Raw genomic sequence first — 18,029 nt, forward strand, 5'->3', positions numbered from 1 at the left:
AGACAATGGTAACAAGCATTAAATATAGTCTATGTCATGTTGTCTGTTTTAGATGAACTCTTTTTGGGCCTAATGAAAGAATTTTAAATGTACAAATTTGGATTATAGAGTGGTAAGGGGAAAATAAGAGTTTTTAAAAAATCATTTCCTAGCAAAAGAAAAATTCTACTTCATGTCTGTAGATAAATGTTTTATTATCAATTTCATAAAATACTTTCATAAATTATGATAGCTAATTCATACACCATTAGTCTTTCTACATCTAAAGACAAACACCATCATAGATAATAAGCTGATATGTTTCAAGAAATATTTCTTGAGCTTTGAGGGTTTAAAATAAGACTTCTAAACTTCAGAAAGTTTTTAATGATAGAAACATTCAGAATCAGCTGGAAAACAAAATTGAACAGGAAAGAAATCAAGTCAGTAATATGATTAGAGCATTTTCCTAACCACAAACGGAGATGCACTATGAGAAATGCCAACATCAGGATTTATACAGAAAGGTCTAATCCATTTAACACTTAAGCAGTGCTTACTATGACTGCCTTGAAAAATTCATATTTGAGTTCAGTTTTTAAGGCAGACACCAGATGAGTTTAGGGAACGTTGAGTAAAAGATGAAGGCACCGTAAATAAAGCTCACTTAAGAAAGTAATTTTGGAAAGCAGTAAAATCAAGTAATTCATTACAATTTGAATTTAACAGTATGCCTTTCAAAGATTCAATTTATACATATTTCTAGTCATTTTACCAAAAGTTCTGGGATCAAATGCAGAAAATAACCTGTCCTAAGAGATGATTTATGAGTAGGCTGCTGATTAAGATCACTACACAGGGCTGTCCTGGTGGCGCAGTGGTTAAGAATCCGCCTGCTAATGCAGGGGACTCGGGTTCGAGCCCTGGTCAGGGAAGATCCCACATGCCGCAGAGCAACTAAACCTGTGCACCACAACTACTGAGCCTGCACTCTAGAGCCCAAGAGCCACAACTACTGAAGCCCGCGCGCCTAGAGCCCGCGCTCCGCAACAAGAGAAGCCACCGCGATGAGAAGCCCGCGCACTTCAATGAAGAGTAGCCCCCGCTCACTGCAACTAGAGAAAGCCCGTGTGCAGCAATGAAGACCCAACGCAGCCAAAAATAAAATAAAAATAAATTAATTAATTAAAGAAAAAAAAAAGATCACTACACAAACCCCAGAAAGGGGTAAAAAACCTCCCAAAGCACATCTGCAAAAAGGAAGCCATCCTGTACAATGCAGGGTAAGCTGTAATCTTAGATATGATAATGGTGACTTTGCAAAGACTAGGTAACAAGAAGAGCTTTGGGTAACTTACAGATTTTTATTTTAAAATGATAGCTGGGGAGTGAAATTCATCAACATATCAGTGATTCTCAAGCTCACCCCCACTGACCATAGATTGATGTTGAAGAGATGTAGATTTCAAATTGTGTGGGTACTTTGCAAGATCATTTTCAATTATTGTATTTAAGACCAAGGAAAATAGTAATTTTATACACCTTTACTGACGTTATACATCTTTAAATATGTAGTCATTTTTTTATACATCTTTAATGTATACTTACCTTATGATTTTTCCCATTTTGACATTAGTTCTTTATCATCAGTTTCCTAAATTTCTAGCTCTGATCATGCAAATTTCAATACTATATTTCTCCCCAATTCAAACACCTTACAGTGACCAGCAGGGTCTGCACAGCTTGATATCTGCAATTCTCTTTCATTCCATCTCTTACCAATCTCATTCTCCCTTTTGTGAAGGGAGAAATCCACTCTTTGTGAAATCCACTCTAGTTTCTTTCTGTTCCCTAGCCATTCTCACCTCTTCCCCACCCCCAGCTCTGTGGTTGTGCGACCTGTGCAGCTGCACAGGGTCCCACACTCAGAGGCTTCCTGAGCTTGGCTTAATGCTCTGTTGTTGCCATCTTGAAAGTCACAATAAATTTTTAGCAAGGGGGCCCACAAGTTCATTTTGCTCTGGCTTTTCAAATAGCCAGTGCTACCTACCACACCCCCCTTGGGGAATAATAAGCTCCACTTTCTTCTGTGCCCTAATCATGCCAACCTCTTCCTCACCTCCAGACCACCGTGCTGGATCCTCTTTCCGAAATACCTTTCTATACCAGTTCTTTACACAGCTGATTCTTTCTCATCCTTCAAGCTCAACTAAAATGTTAATTTCTCTGAAAGACCTTTCCTGATTTCTTTATCTAAAGTGCCTCCTCTAATATTCTACCTCACTATCCATTTATTTCTTTAGAGGCACTTACTACAATCTGTAATGATCTCGTTTATTTGTTTCCTTGTTCTCTGTCATACATCTCCTCCTCTTAAACAGAGTAGCAGGAGAGTCAGTAATCTTGTCTTTCTTAGTAGTACACTGATGAATTATCAGAGCCCAAAACAGCATCCGACACATGCTAAGTCCTCAGTATTTTTGTTGAGTGAATGAATATGTTAATCATAGTAATAAATGGTGCTTCACAAATTTTCTTGGGATATTTTTTCCTAGTTAAAGTTATTATGCGCTATGAGTATTTCATCTATTATAATTCAGCAACATTCTAGAGATTTTTTTCTCCACATATACGGTACCTATTTATTTGAGATAAGATACCTAAGAATGTGAGTGAGATTTATATGTGTATATTTTGTAAGTATTGCTGCCTTTCCGCCAATTTATGACCCAAAAAGCAACTCAATTCCCTAAACCAAAGAAAAGGTACAGCTCTATGAATAAATTTTGGTTCACTATTTGGAAAGAAGCTAAAAAATAGCAATCAACAGAAAATGAAGATAACTTCAGAAAAAAATATTTTAGATCAACGGAACAACAGGAATCAATATCCAATACTAGTGAGGCATTAACAAAGTGTGATAATAATGTAAAGTGGTATAAACCTCTTTTGGAAAATAACTTGACATGAGGTATTTTGGCCATTGACCCAGATCATCTACTTCTAAGTGCTTTGACCCAGATCATTTCCATCTATGGAAATGTAATTTATGTAATATATGGAAAGAGCTATTTTCACAATAATATTTATGAGTGTGCTTATAAAATCAGAAATTGAAAATAAACTAATGTCCAAATTTAACAGAATGGTTAGATAAATTATAGTAATTCACTCAATTAAACATTCTATAACACAGAAAAGATTATATGCAGGACAACATGGTGGGAATACTTACTATACAACATGTTCAGTGAAAAAAAGCAGTATTAAAATTATAGAAATATGAAAATAAAATCTTAAATCACTGATATGGAAGAATATTGCTAGGTAGTTATTCAGGAGCTAGATTTATGAATTTTTTACTTTCTCCAATTTTTCTACATTTTTGTTAATGTAAATACAATAAACATATTTTAAGTATGTCTAAAGAAACAATTTCTCATCACATAGTATTATTTTCAATGTAGGTAAGTTGTGATGCTCTTAAAAGAGTTTGCTACCAAGAATGCTAAGTTTAATATTAACACACAGATGTAAATAAAACTTAATAAATTAATTTTTCTGAAAGAAGTATAATTGTTCTGTGCTAATAAATTCAACATAATATATTTGCTTAAAAGAAAACAAAACAACAAAAAATATATGGTTAAGTGATCTTGAAAGGGATTTTTTTCCAAATAAAGTTAAGTCTAAATAAACTGAATACTTTTAGACACTAGCTAATTCAAAAGCAATATGTTAAAGCAAAACCAAATAAACACTGGCTCAGTACTCACAGGTATACAGTATTCCACCATTGGGTAATGTAATTTGTGACCTTTTGCTGTTCGACCCGAAAAAAAGCAACTCTGGCAGACATCATAGTTAAAATGTTTTAGGCTTCTATACCTAGAGAGAAGAAAGGAAAATTCATTGGCTTGAAAGCCTATTATATAGTCCAAAACACTCACTTGTGGTAAGGAATTTCATTCATCCAAATCACCATGAAAATAAAAGTTATATTGGCTACAAATGTGGAATTTGCTTATTTAGTATTTTAGCTCCAAATTAGAACAAAGAGAATCTTAAATTTCACAAAGGAAATTAAGGAAACCATCTCCCAAGTGAGAAAAACAGCAAATTTTTGTAGTTGAAGTCTCTAAAACATGTTTTCATCTGTTTCAACATAATGAGAAGACAAATATCCACGTTAGAAGATTTTCTGTAATGTTTGAATGTGAATGCAAAATGAAAGAAGAAAAAGAGTTATGTTATTAGCTTGACACATCAAATTTAAGTTATCACTATACCATCATATAAAAAATGAGTTTCAAAATTCCCTCACAAAGGCTTCTTGTGTGAAAGTCGGGTTAATGTACTTCATGCCAAACTTGGCCGAAGTAACATGAAGTCATTTGATTACTTCTCAGTTAGTATTTAAATGCTAAACTCCTGCTTACCAAGTTTGACCCCAAAGTCTTAGAAAATCACCAATTTCCATCAGGGTCATATATGTATAATGAGTCATGCAATTATCATGCATGAACACTTCTGTAACCTATGTAAATAGAAACTCAGAAAGATCTCTGGTTCTGGAGCAAAACAGTATAAATAATAATAATAAAATAAGCTTCACGTATTGGCTATTTGAGGGAATGCCATTTTCAGATGGACTGAATGTGCTAAAAGCATCCCATTTCTTCAGGAGGCAAACCCCCAAATGGGAATAAGTGGGAAGGAATGATGGACATACATTGAAACTATATAAACAGAACAGAAAATAGCCTCCTACCACCACTGGTAGTAAATCAGCCTACCTGAAGCCAACAATTGGACATTCTTTACAGATGTTGCATTTGGCCTGATGTTTTGCAGTCTCAGCTGCTGCCACTCGATGTAGAACCGGCAGCCAAACCATGGACTGTGGTTCCAGACGCATCCAGTCTACAAACTCTTTCACACTTATCTCTGGCTTGTTGTTATTCTGGTGAAGAAACAAAAATGTTAAAAGTGAAGAAAATGCCTTCATTTAAATTGCAGCAGGTGTTGTTGCTTCAAAATCTTCTGAAAATCTGTATAGAAGTAAAAAGAGAGTTTATATAACTCTTTCTAGGTCAGTTAAATCACTAAATATTTAAGGTTCTTCAAGGAAACAAAATTCTAAATTTAAAAAGAGAAAAAGAAGAAATTGTCATATACGAAGAAGAAAAAATTCGCAATACCTTAATAGACTTAGATTTAAAAAACAAAATCAAAACCCACACAATTCTAGGTACTCTTCACATAGATATTTTAAAACTATAAAACTCATTCATCTAAAACAGTAAACGTTTGAGAAAGTAAAGACTCACTGATAACTTCCTAAACTTGAAGGCCATTATAAATGCCAATAAAAACTGTTATCTCTTTGTCCTGCTCCAGTCCTGTTACATCATACCAGGAGCACATTGCGATGAATATACTTTGCAGGATTTCCAAATGTATCAATGATAAATTGTATGAAATGTCTTGGTCTCTCTTTAAATCTTAATACTAAGTAATTTTCACTTGTGCAAAGTTAAATTCGTACCAATGTCCTTCTCCTGCTGTTGTCAAGGTCATTCTATGAACCAGAACATATGAGAATCATATTTAGAATTTTCACTTGGTATTTTTTGTATCTCTAAAACAAGAAAAAGGGCCATTATAAAATGTAATAAACCATAACATCAATTCTTCTTAAAGAGATGGTGTGAGCATTTTTTTCCTCAGCAATGATAAATCACTAGACATGCCTTGGCAAAATATCTGTAGGCTTGTACTTTATGCATACTTATAACATCGGTAGAAGCATTTCTAAAATGCTTTTCTACACAGTAAGCATCAAAAAAGAAACTAACGTGCTTTTCCAGTTTAATATCAGTAACTTAGATCAGTATAAAACTTGTGTACATCATTCTCCTTTTGTACATATGTTCTCAAAGAAAAGAGTGCAATTTCAATAATGTCTTTAATTTACATTTTTAAAAAATCTTGCCTACAAGGAGGTCAGGGCATTTTTATTCATTTATTTAGCAAACATCTATTAAGTAGCTATGATGTTCAAGGCACTGTACATAGGGATACAACAGTAAAAAGATAGAAACAGTCCTTGTTCATGGAGCTTAGGTTTATATAAAAGAAAAAAACCACTAAACAAGTAATTATATAATTCAGTATGTTTTTATTATCAATTTTAATGAGCATGATAAGAAGGCAGAGGAGATTCAGGTGAATATAGTAGGGACACATAACCTCATCTGAAGGAGTCAGAGAAGGATTTTCAGCGGATGTGAGATTTAAGGGAAGATCTAAAGAATGAATAAGGATTAGCAATGTCAAGGGAGTTTGTGGGTGGAGGGTAAGGAAGACCATTCTAAACAGAGGGCACATGTCCAAAGGCACTAGGGCCGGAATGAAGGCACTAAAACAGCACGGCTGGAAAGCTCAAGGGGACCAGTGGTACAAGATGAGGCTGGGGCAAACGCAGGGCCAAATCATAGCAATCTAATGGCACATGTTAAAGATTTGAGGTTTTAACCCTTGAGGAACAGTAAGTCTCCTTGAGGGGGTTGCTGTTGCTTGAATCAGATGTGCCTTAAGAAATAAAATCAACTTACCGGGATGGTACCAGCGTCTTCCGCCACCTGGTTCCAGCCCAAGTCCCCTGTTCCATTTCTCAGAATATCCTCAATACCATTCCCCACACATTCTATACACCAGTGATCCTTCATGAACGTTTACCTGTTGGAAGCAGCTGCGAACACTGGGTTCAATATTACTGCCCCCAAAAGCTGCTACTTCCCCCAGTTGCCGAGGGATCTGGATGGCATCGTGCAGTAACAGGCCAAGCTGTCTCTGGTCACACATTTCCGTGGGCCCAGCCACTTCCTTAAAGAGATCTACAAGGAGGAGAGGCAAGAGGTTAACCTCCATCTGCCTATTCTGGAATTTTAAGTAAAATATACCTTTGGTTATGTGGAATGAACGACGTAGATTAAAAAAAAACTTATGGGGACACGAATTACATTAGTTGTCGCCTGAATTCTGACCACCTTAACATTCTGCATATTTGTAATCAGGAACTGGCTAACTACATGTTTCCTAAAACGATCTACTGCAGTATGTAAATACATATAAACAGACCAATAAATACAAATTTTCTTTTTAAATGGTCCAGTGTATGCATGTGGGTTCGTTCAGTGGTCTCAGTAAGGTTTCCCTTCTTATTGAAAAAGACAGACAGCTAAAAAGAAGCTTTCTTTATGACTTGTTAAAGGAATGAATGTATCTTAAGTAGCAAATTTTAAAAGATTTGTTTATCAACTTTTTGTATTCACTCCTAAATTCAATATTCATTAAACATATATATTTTAATTTCTTTTAAAGATTTCTATACTCAAATCTATTTTGCATAAGAAACATTAAACAGTATAAGGAGGTGTCTTTTATTGTTAGGGGTTATTTTTTTAGGCCCAATCAGTCTCTCGTTCCTTATTAGTGATAAAAATTATTTTTGTTTTACATCATTTCATGTAATAAAATACATTAATTCAAATGTAAAGGACTTAATGAAAACTCATGCATACTTTCATACAGTTCTTAGGCTTTTCTACTCATTAAAAAAAAGATGTTTAAAAATTTTTTTGATTCAGTAAAATAAAAACTCTTTTCTTCCTTCTAGAATTGGCTTATCTTCTTTTCATCACTTGCAGTATTTTGAAGATGAAAATTATTACCATATTTCCAGCAACAAAGCTAATATATTCAAATAAGTTACTTTTGGAGTAGGGAGAAATTTCATGTAAAAACAATCCACTTCATTATAGAAACTAATACTTTTTGGAAAGAAATTTCCAAGTTCTAAAAATTCAAAATCACACAAATTCTAAACGGTTTTCATGTGAAGTTTTCCAAGAAAAAAAGAACGGCGAGTAAATATTTATTGGATCCTAAAAACCAATTTCAAACAATACCTGATAAATGAATATCAGATCAAAAGGTATCATTCCTTTTTTTTTAAGGAAATAAGGCTAGATCTAACACTGTCAACAGTAAATTTTCAAACAACTAAACCAAGCTCAGTGATACTGACACAGTAATTATAATGAAGTATGACTTTAATTATAAGCACACATAGGGAAAGCAAATTCAATAAAAATACATTTAATTTTTATTATCATTTTGTTCTCTTAGATTTGGTTAGAGTTCTACTTGCTTCTTTTCATTTGTCAAAAATAAGACTAGCATAGCCAGAAAGTATTTATCCAGGATTCTTATTATGATTCTCATTGTAAACCCGTTCCTGAGAAGAGGCCTCCTAAGTCAATACAAAGCTGATACATATGAATAATAATAATCTGTAGAGAGAAGTGCACATGTTCAGCAACATCAATCATGCCCAGCTTTCCTCTTTTGAGGAAGATAGCTATACTACTATGCCACTATTTAGGTAAAACTACACACAAAACATAAGAGAAAAGACTCCTTAACATTCTGACATATTTCTGAATTCTTATGAAAGTTCACAGGTTGATGTTACAGTCAGATACGAAAAGGAGTATCAGGATGTGGGGATGGATCAGAGGAATGTTCCAATCTAAAACCCAAGTCCCAATAAGTAATCACAGAAGAGATGCAAAAGGCCATTCAAAAGGATCTTTGTAAATGTGTTGTTGATGGGGCAAGGAAGCCACTGAGTTACAAGCAGGAAGGCCAGAGTGTTGTTAGAACCTAATCAAGGGACATTCTCAAAAAGGCACAAAGAGAAAAGAAGGTGCCACCGGGGTAAAGACACTGACGTAAGCCATTGCAAAATCCGCGTTCAGATGGATACCCATTGACCCAGAATAGCACCTCTGCCATTGAGTTTGGAGAGCAAAGTGTCTTGAATATTAATTCCAACAAAGAAAATAATAATGAGGAAGTGTTCTGATACCACTGGGGAATTCAAAACTGGAATCAGGGTTGCTAAGGACCTCAAGGTAAAAAACAAAACAAAATCCCAGAATATTTCCAGAGTCTCAGTACTCTGAGGAAAGAGTTAAAGATTTCAACCCAAAGATTTCTTATTTAATTAAGTTCTAAATGGCATACTTCATGGATTAAATTAAATATCAGAAATTTTCATTGCAGGGCTTCTGCTTCCCCTGCTATAATCTGAAAGTTCAATGTGGAATTATACAGAGTATTGTTTCCCGACATTTGTAGAAAGTGTGTCCACTGTAGAATGAGTGTATGAGTTCATGTATGCTGAAATACCTCTTCATTTGAAAAATTATATGCTTCAGAAATACGTGTGAAGGTATGTGTGTAGATAAAAGACATTTTCTGTATATTGCATAGAATTTGGTTTTTGCTCTAAAACTATAGCCATCATGTTGTAACTCTTTCTTTTGGCCTCAGATTACTCCAATAATCAGCTTGAAAAATACAGGGAAGAGGAATCGTTGATCTAGAAAAACAGATGACCTTTGCATTTTAATAAGATTCATGATAACTTTGAGGTTGGATTCGCACTCTTTTCAGAGTACGTTGAGCACCGTAACATAATTGTTACTTTCAGAGAACCCTAAAGTCTTTTAGGAACACATGAAAACCCCAAATCGCAGCTGATTTTTTTAAAAGTCCTTTTCTAATTTGATACACTGATGTTTTCATTAACATTTTTCTTTCCCACTCATTATAGAAATAACTTTTTTAGCTTTGAAAATTATATCTTCTGACAATTATAATGCTGAAGACAATTTAAATTCTAGATAAAGTGCCACCAAACAGAAGCCTGTGCAAAGCCTTTTTCTGCATGGCTTACTAGGTTCTGACTCCATCAAGGCACCTCGCCTCCTGATCCTACAGTCAGCTTTTCGTTTCATTTTCGCTGACATTCTTGTCAAACTATCTAAAAAAAAACAAGCCACCATGATCTAGCCCTGGAATTCAAAAACAATTGCCTCACAGCCATCCCAGAAAATAAAAGTATTTTAAAATGTATGTTCACAGAAGATGAAGAACCTAAAATTTATCGGACCTGGGATCAAATATCTTCCTGTTTTTGGTATCTCTCTATTCATGAAATATCCCTCTCCCTCTCCCTCGAAGGTATGGATATATCTGTACAGAATCATATGAGGCTATGCATGGCAGGATCCATTTACCCACATTTTATGGATAAAATTAAATCTAAAAAATTTACAGTAATTAAGAGTTTGGAGACATAGCAGCAATTGCTACCATTTATTCAACAACTGCTATTTCTAGGTACTTTTCACATATGATCTCTAGTTGCTTTCAAAGCAAGAATTACTAGCTTCATTCTTTGTTGAAGAAAATTCACTAAATTGCAGCTCCCTGGAATGTGAAATGGGAATCTTATGACTACCTCTTAGCTGTCGGTATTCAGGGGAATCATGTAACCTGCCCAGAGTCATCCAGCAGCCACTAAGTGGTAGAGCTGAGATTCGAAGGCAGGTCTCCCTGGCTCCCGAACCTGTCCCTTTCCAAATGTCAAGATGCCCTTCATTAACTGACAGCTAAAAGGTCACCACTGATTTATCTGGTGAATAAGAACAAATATAATGAAATTAAAAAATACATCACTTTATTTTCTTATACTATAAAATATAATTATTTGTCTCACTGTGACTGTAACAGTTCTAGTACATGCTGATTTTCCTAAGCATTGGAAACATATGGAAATAGAAAAGGTTTGGGCTTTAGAGTCAGAAATATCTACGATCTAATTCTAGCCCCACGATTCACTGTCTCTACAGCCTTGACTAGATTTCTAACCTACCCCAAGAATTATTTTTTTCAGCTGGAAAATGGAAATCACAATGCCTACATTATGGGGCAATTATGAATTAAATGAGATATAATCTGCAGTCAGTTCTTACTCCATCAATGCACCTCACATCTTGATCCTATAATCAGCTTTCCATTTCACACAAATTCACATCACTTTGCACTGACACCCTTTGTCTAGCCTCGTACATGTATGATCAGAGTTAAAAAAAAAAAAGGGAGCTATTATTACTAGCAAATCATACAAAGTAAGTCTCTAATAAGTTGTTATTATCATTATTATTACTAAAAACATTATTGGTATAAGAAAGGTCTTACATACATCTGTATTTTTCTTCTAAGAGACCTTTGGAGAGAGAGATCAATCCAATCTTCAGACTCTGCACTCTTATTTTTCCAGTCCGACCCCTGAAATTATAAGTATCTCAGTGTGTTAGATGCATTTAAAACTGTATACAGTATGCTAATTATTTCTGAATATCTATTTCCTTGAGGCTAAACAGAAAAAAAATTGCATCTTAAAAATGCAACTTTCTATTCACTTTTATTAATTAATGTTAAACCCATACCATAAGTTCATGACATATTTTAATAGTATATTTGACTTAGTCTGGAAGAATATACAGCCTGAAGTCACTTTACGTACAACATATGAACTAGGAAGAACAAAAGAAAGTAAAATGAAAATGCTAATTATAAAGCTAAAAATATTTCATTTTTATAAACACTATGAATTAAAATCTGTTAATAATTATAAATGCAAGATTCAAAATAATAGCTAGAGATATATATAATATGCATGTGACAATACAGCAAGAAAGGTATAATGATATATCTAAAAACAGATGTAAGAAAACTGACTGGAAAATTAACTATAGGTTGAGGGCTTATAACTTGTTGAATACTTAAAAACTTCTCATCTTCATTGATTTTGATCTCTGTCAATGCAGTTTCTATAAATTACTAATGCAATTATAATAGTCAATGATCTTAAACACACAGGTGTGCAATCTGTATTTGGGGAAGTATCAAATTATAATTAAATATAAAACATATTAATTAATTAACACTAGAAAATAGCTTCATATTATGCCAATGAGAGACCATTTCAATTTCACTTATAATTTGACTGGAAGAATAATTTTATCTTTAAAAACATAGAGTTATATTTATTCTGTCTTTTATCAAAGAATAAATGAATTGTTTACCAAATGTCACACTGTACTAGATCCTGGGGCTGGGGAAAGGGAAATGCAGAAGCTACAAAAATTAATCCATGATCCTTGCTATGAAATAACACACAGTCCAGAAAAAAATCAAGATATAAAGATTTCTATCTTTATTATTTCATATAAACAGGATCAGTTTTCAGTTTCAGTTTTTACTGTTAATTTTCTTATGGTATGTTTTCAATACACAAGTACAACACATTCAAAACCTATAACTAATGTTTACATAATTACATGAATACTTAAAATTTAGTAATTCATGCTATTTAAAAACATATAAATATTTGTACCATGTAACTTTAATTTTAAGTATCCTTATTGTCAAACTGTATTTAAGTCTGGCTCGTTGATATTTTTACTATTACGACTAATTGATATCTTTCATTCTCAAATTATAAATACTCAATTAAGTTTCTGTAAACATACAATGACATATAAAGTATGAAATAAATAAAAAAGGAAAACATGCTTAGGGATTGGTAAAATGTATTTTCAAAATAGTCCCTCAATAGCCTAGAGTTTATAATCTATACTAAATCATACCCAACAAACATATTGAACCCTTGCTATGTACGTGTACAACATTCAGAATTGACCTATAAAATAACTAATACTTAAATTTTAAAATAAATATAGCCATTATAAGCAGAAACCTAAAGTTTATATACTCATTCCAGTTTCCCACAATTATAGAAATACTAGTTCCAAATTAACCTTAAACTGAGCCATGCTGTGAAGTGTGTTTCTACTTCATATTTTTTAGGTGTTTCCTAATTATCACACGAAAATAGACTATGTTTTCTTCCCTCCAAAAATCAGGAAATTTTATTCTCTGTACACAATCAGACAATAGACTTGAAGAAAATAACAAAAGGCTGTGCAAATAGACTAGTACATGACTGTGGCTAAGGACAAAGTAATCCTTTAAGGGAAAAAAAGATCAAACTGGTACGTATTGGAGGCTGATCCCCAGTCTTTGGTGACAACACCAGAAAGGAAAATCATCAGGAAGACTACTGAAAATGTCAACCATCCATTCATGGCACCATCAACGATTATGAAGGCTTACTGTGATCCCAGCATTGGTCTATGTTCCATAGGAACCAAGAGAAAAGTGTAAGACATGATTCCTACCCATGACTAGCTGGAGAGGTGAGACAAGGAAACAACTAGAGAATCATAAGAAAATATTAGACCAATCTTACGCATGGACATAAATGAGGTAATTGTGGCTGACTAGTCATGAATGACTGGTGGTTAGTCTGAGTAGTTATTAGTCTCACAACATTTGATAGAGAAGATAAGTCTAAAATCAGACACTGAAGGCACGACACAGCTGGACTGTCCTGACTAAGAGAAAGTAGATTACCATAGGAAAAGCCCAGACAAGGGGACAGAGGAAGGGGATGTGAGCACCAGAGGCAGGATTCATCAGGCACAGTGAGAACTTGCATCAAGAGTAAATGGTCGCTAAAGTTGTCCAGGTTATAGGGAGTCAGATGATAGAGGGCTTTGACGTTAAATAAGATATCAGAATTTGAAAGGTAACAGGGAGTCAATGAAATTTATTGTGAGTGACATAACACAATATGTAAGTATTTGATTCCCTGATAGTTTTCATAAATAACTCCTGAAATTAATTCAACCAGAAAGATATGTACCTTATAAATAAAATTATATCCACCTTGGAATAGTGGGAAAAATGACTTAACATTGTATCAAATGAGGTTAATATTCTCTGCAGGGACAAAAATATTTAAACCAAGACATCCAGACTACTGCTTTAAATCTTGATTTAAACAAATTTAATTTCCACTAAATTTAGAAGGAAGATTGTGGAATTAAGACTTTTTAGCCCAGGAAGATGAAGACTGAGAGAGGTTGTGAACTTATAAATGGAATCAATTTTATCTTTATAAAGTCCTTTCTATATATTTATTAGTTCATTTGCCCTTCACAATCACTTATATATGTGAAGCAGAGCAGATATTTTTATCTCAATTTTTCATATGAGAAATTGAGATGCCAAAAGTTAAGCTGCTGCCAAGTTTTAAAGCAACCAGAACCAAAAATTTGGATTCTTGTCCTCTACAACAGAAGAAAATAGACTCTCTTTTCAGACAATTCAGAATATTAGGAGCTGGGTACATGTTAAAAGCTGAAAGAAACAGTAAACAATATAATTTATAAAGTACTATCTTTCTTAGATATGGCAGTATGGTAGGAATAATCAAGTGATTATCAAAAAAGCTGAATATAGTTCCATATCTACTACTAATATGCAGTAGGTGGCTATGGATAAGTTGTCTTATCTCACTGGGTCAGTTTCTCAATCGGTAAAATGAAGAGGGCAGAATGGAAGATCCTCAAAGTCCTGCTGCTTCTAGAATTCTAGGATCTCCTGTGTGTGCATCACTCATTATTTCAAGAGCTGGTTGAATATATTTCAAGGGCTGAAAATACCAGGTTTGGCTGCAACCAAAGCAGTGCAGTAAAAAATACTGCACAAAGCAATGCAGTAAAAAATATATGGTTAATAGATGAATGTCAGATTAACTGAATGAATGGACGGGTTAGATCATGGTACCATTTCCAAGGTTCAGAGACTTCTTAGGGGTCCATAACGTCCTGGTGCATTGGATGGAGTAGATCATAATTCCATCAGATTCTCAAAGGAAACTAATGACTTGAAAACAGTTAATAACTTGTTTGGATAAAGGAATAAGTCATAGTTGCTAGAGAAATTTAGGTAATCAACTCTGGCCCTCTGAGACTACCATCATATGAGTAACTGTACTTTTTCCTTAGGTTAATTCATGATATTCCTCTCCAAGGTGGAAAACTCGACTGAACGGACACTGTCCTAACCTAGCATGGTCTTTGCTATATTTCTTTGGCATGGAAGGGAGATAAATCCTAAAAGCTTTTTGTCCTTTAAAAAGGAAAATTTCAAGATACTGTCTTTCTAAATAAGAAACAGTATCTCTGTGTTGCATTTCTCATGTGTTCACGTTTGATGGTAGAAAGTGAAAATATGCCAACATTTAACTCCCTAGAATATGAATTACGATGTTTCACATACTGCTTCCTTCCCAACTAAGTGGCACTATTCCTTTTGGGCTGTCCAGCGAAAACAGCATATGGATGTGTTATGGGCTGAGTTACATCCACCTAAAATTCATGTGTTGAAGTCCTAACTCCCAGTACCTCAGGATGCAATTATATATGGAGAAAGTCTTTAAATAGGTAATTAAGTTGAAATGAAGTCATTAGGGTGGGGACTAATCCAATATGACTGGTGTTCTTATAGAACATTAGGACACAGACACACACAGAAGAAAGACCATGTGGGAACACAGGGAGAAGACAGCCATCTATAAGCCAAGGACAGAGGCCTCAGAAGAAACCAACCCTGCTGACATCTTGACTTTGGACTTCCGGTCTCCAGGACTATGAGAAATAAATTTCTGTTGTTTAAGCCAACTAGTCTGTGACACTTTGTTAAGGCAGCCCAAGTAGAGTGCTAGAGCCACAGATAATGCCAAAGCAGGGTGATTTAACATCTTCTCCAGTTCTTCCTTAAAACATGGCTCAAAATACACACCTCTGGCTCTACCATACTCCATAGAGCTTAATGAAGTCCTTAACTAAGTATCCCATGACTTTAGCATTCTTCCTGGGACATAAAATTAAGTTATAGGCTTTGTAGTTAAAACAACTAATTGACCGGTTATTTTAGTGAATTTACTATAGAAAATGTCTCTTAGAGGGTTAAAAAATTGAAGATCAACTTAACAGTGAATTAATGTTAACAGTCATATTTTACCCTAGGAGTATAAAAATTTGCGTTAAAATGAAATGTACTGAAAGATATCACACAGGGAGATAGTAAAGCCCACATTCATCATGGTAACAGAGATCCATGCTATCTGTTCTTCAGTAAGTTTATTAAGAACCTCAAGCACACAATGGCTATTTGATTATTTTTAAAAAAGACATTGTTATGATATTTGTCAGTATTGAAAGATAAAAGACTTTTCTAATCAAAAGAATAAATGAAATTTTAATTAACTGAAAGCTCTTGAAAGCTCTTGTATCTATCATTTACTTCTTATACAGAATCAGTCAGCTGCTAAACCATGCGTGCATTTATGAACTATCATCCATCTTCTTTCTAAATCAATAAAAAACTGATAAGCACAAATTTTCATACAGCTAATTAACAGAAAATAAAATTTAGAGTCTGACAGAAAAACAATAGTTCTAATTTTCTTATTTCATCTTTGCATACTTTAACCCCCTACCAGAAGCATGAATAATTCTTAATGTTTCAGAAATGTCAGCCCACAGCAGGTCCTTCTAGAATTGATTATTTTACAAACGCATTGTCACATTTAAAAAAGCCAGATTAATGGCAAATGAGTTTTGCTGAAAGCTGGGAGTGCTCTTTATGTAACAGTGAGCATCTAATTAAATTACAGATATTGGAGTGTCCTATAGTATAAATTATTTAAAACACCATATATACACATAACCACCACTGTAATAAATAAAGCTAATACCAAAAGAGAAATTAAATCCTTTTAATTGCCAAATTGCTCTTAAGTTGTCATACAAGAAATGCAGAGTGGATTATTACGAGCCAACAAATTTTAAAATTAATAACAATAACTACAAAATTTTGTCTTTTGAAAAAAGAAATACTATAAAACATTATGGAGGAAGGAAATCGGACCTCTTTCCATTAGGTTTCCCCTAGCATGGTGACTAAAAACACTACAAATTTGACAGGCTTTATAAATTGAAGCAAAATCTTAAAATCAGAGATGGACATTCTTTTTTGTTCTATTGTTGGTTAAGAGCTCAATTTTTGGAAAGTCGTTCCTTTTCAACAATTAACATAAATATTTCCACTGGGAAAAGGACTTTGAAAGAAAGTATTTTCTTAAAAATTCACTTTAAAAATTTAGACATTTTGCACTATCAACATATTTCACCCAATGACTGTATTTTAATGGGAAAAAATGCACTTACGTATCATATACATTGAGTAGCCAGTTGAGACACATATCGACACAGAGAGGAACGTTGACCAGATTTTTATGCATTTGTTCAAGGCCATCATAAATTGTTGTCAGACAGTTGACGACATCTGGAACACTAAGAAGCTGATCGTTTTGGTTCAGCTTGTGCTGTTTGAAAACTTCATTTGTTGTATTCAACTCTAAGAGATCCACTAATCAGGTGAGAAAAAGGAATATGCACAGTCATTACATTATAGAACAACACTGAAACAAAACCACTGCCAGTCTTGAGTTTTTAGCTTGATTCTTCAATTTAAGAATCTATCCTTTTTAGCTAATTTCAATTTTTAAAGAAATAAATAGCATTTCCATTCTTACATCTCTAAACTCTTCTTTTATCCACATCTCTTATGTTTATGCTTTTGAATCTAAACTCTGCCACTTTTCAATATGACCTCACTTTTCACTCTTTGGAATATAAATTTTTCCTACTTTACTTTTCTGGCTTTCCTCTCTTCAGCTTCTTTGTACTTTTAAATGTAGGAAAGCATAAATCTCTAAGTCTAATCCTAACGGTAGAACATCTAAAATACGACATTGCTCTTTCTCCTAACTTTTGAGAGCAGCTAGCTCACCACTCTCTCATTCATCCTTTATACCACTGTGTAACTGATCATTCTTAAACAGTTTCTCCACATGTACATCATGAGATACAAAGTTCACTGAAGATATTCCGTTAATAAAACAGGTTTGGAGAAAAATAATAGTTCTCCACCGCCTACTGAATCAAGCCTGGTCTGTAAGTCCCTCAAAATCTGGCTCTAACCTGGGTTGCTTCCCATGATCCTTTGGCACATAGGCAACTTGTAGCTAGGTAGGATTATAGGAGGTTCACAGTACAGGTCCACCCATCCACGGCTCTTCATGTATTTGCTCCCATTCCTTACCCTTCATGGACAGAACCTCTACAGTGGGCATGGCTGGTGCTAGACTATGCAGG

At 34.2% G+C, this 18,029-nt stretch overlaps 1 protein-coding gene across 11 annotated transcripts in view; it reads right to left on the reverse strand.

Annotated features, from left to right (window-relative positions):
* UTRN (utrophin) overlaps nt 1-18,029 on the reverse strand; it is a 504,261-nt gene that overhangs the window by 53,231 nt on the left and 433,001 nt on the right. For all 11 annotated transcript variants that reach the window (XM_036870974.1, XM_036870970.1, XM_036870976.1 and 8 more), the window contains 5 exons: nt 17,040-17,241; nt 11,099-11,184; nt 6,721-6,878; nt 4,776-4,942; nt 3,756-3,867 (listed from right to left, as the gene is read on the reverse strand). In XM_036870974.1, coding sequence (XP_036726869.1) covers nt 3,756-3,867; nt 4,776-4,942; nt 6,721-6,878; nt 11,099-11,184; nt 17,040-17,241 — 725 coding nt within the window. The remainder of the gene's footprint in view (nt 1-3,755; nt 3,868-4,775; nt 4,943-6,720; nt 6,879-11,098; nt 11,185-17,039; nt 17,242-18,029) is intronic.

Source organism: Balaenoptera musculus, chromosome 12, assembly GCF_009873245.2.
Source record: "Balaenoptera musculus isolate JJ_BM4_2016_0621 chromosome 12, mBalMus1.pri.v3, whole genome shotgun sequence".
In the NCBI taxonomy this organism is placed as follows: domain Eukaryota; kingdom Metazoa; phylum Chordata; class Mammalia; order Artiodactyla; family Balaenopteridae; genus Balaenoptera; species Balaenoptera musculus.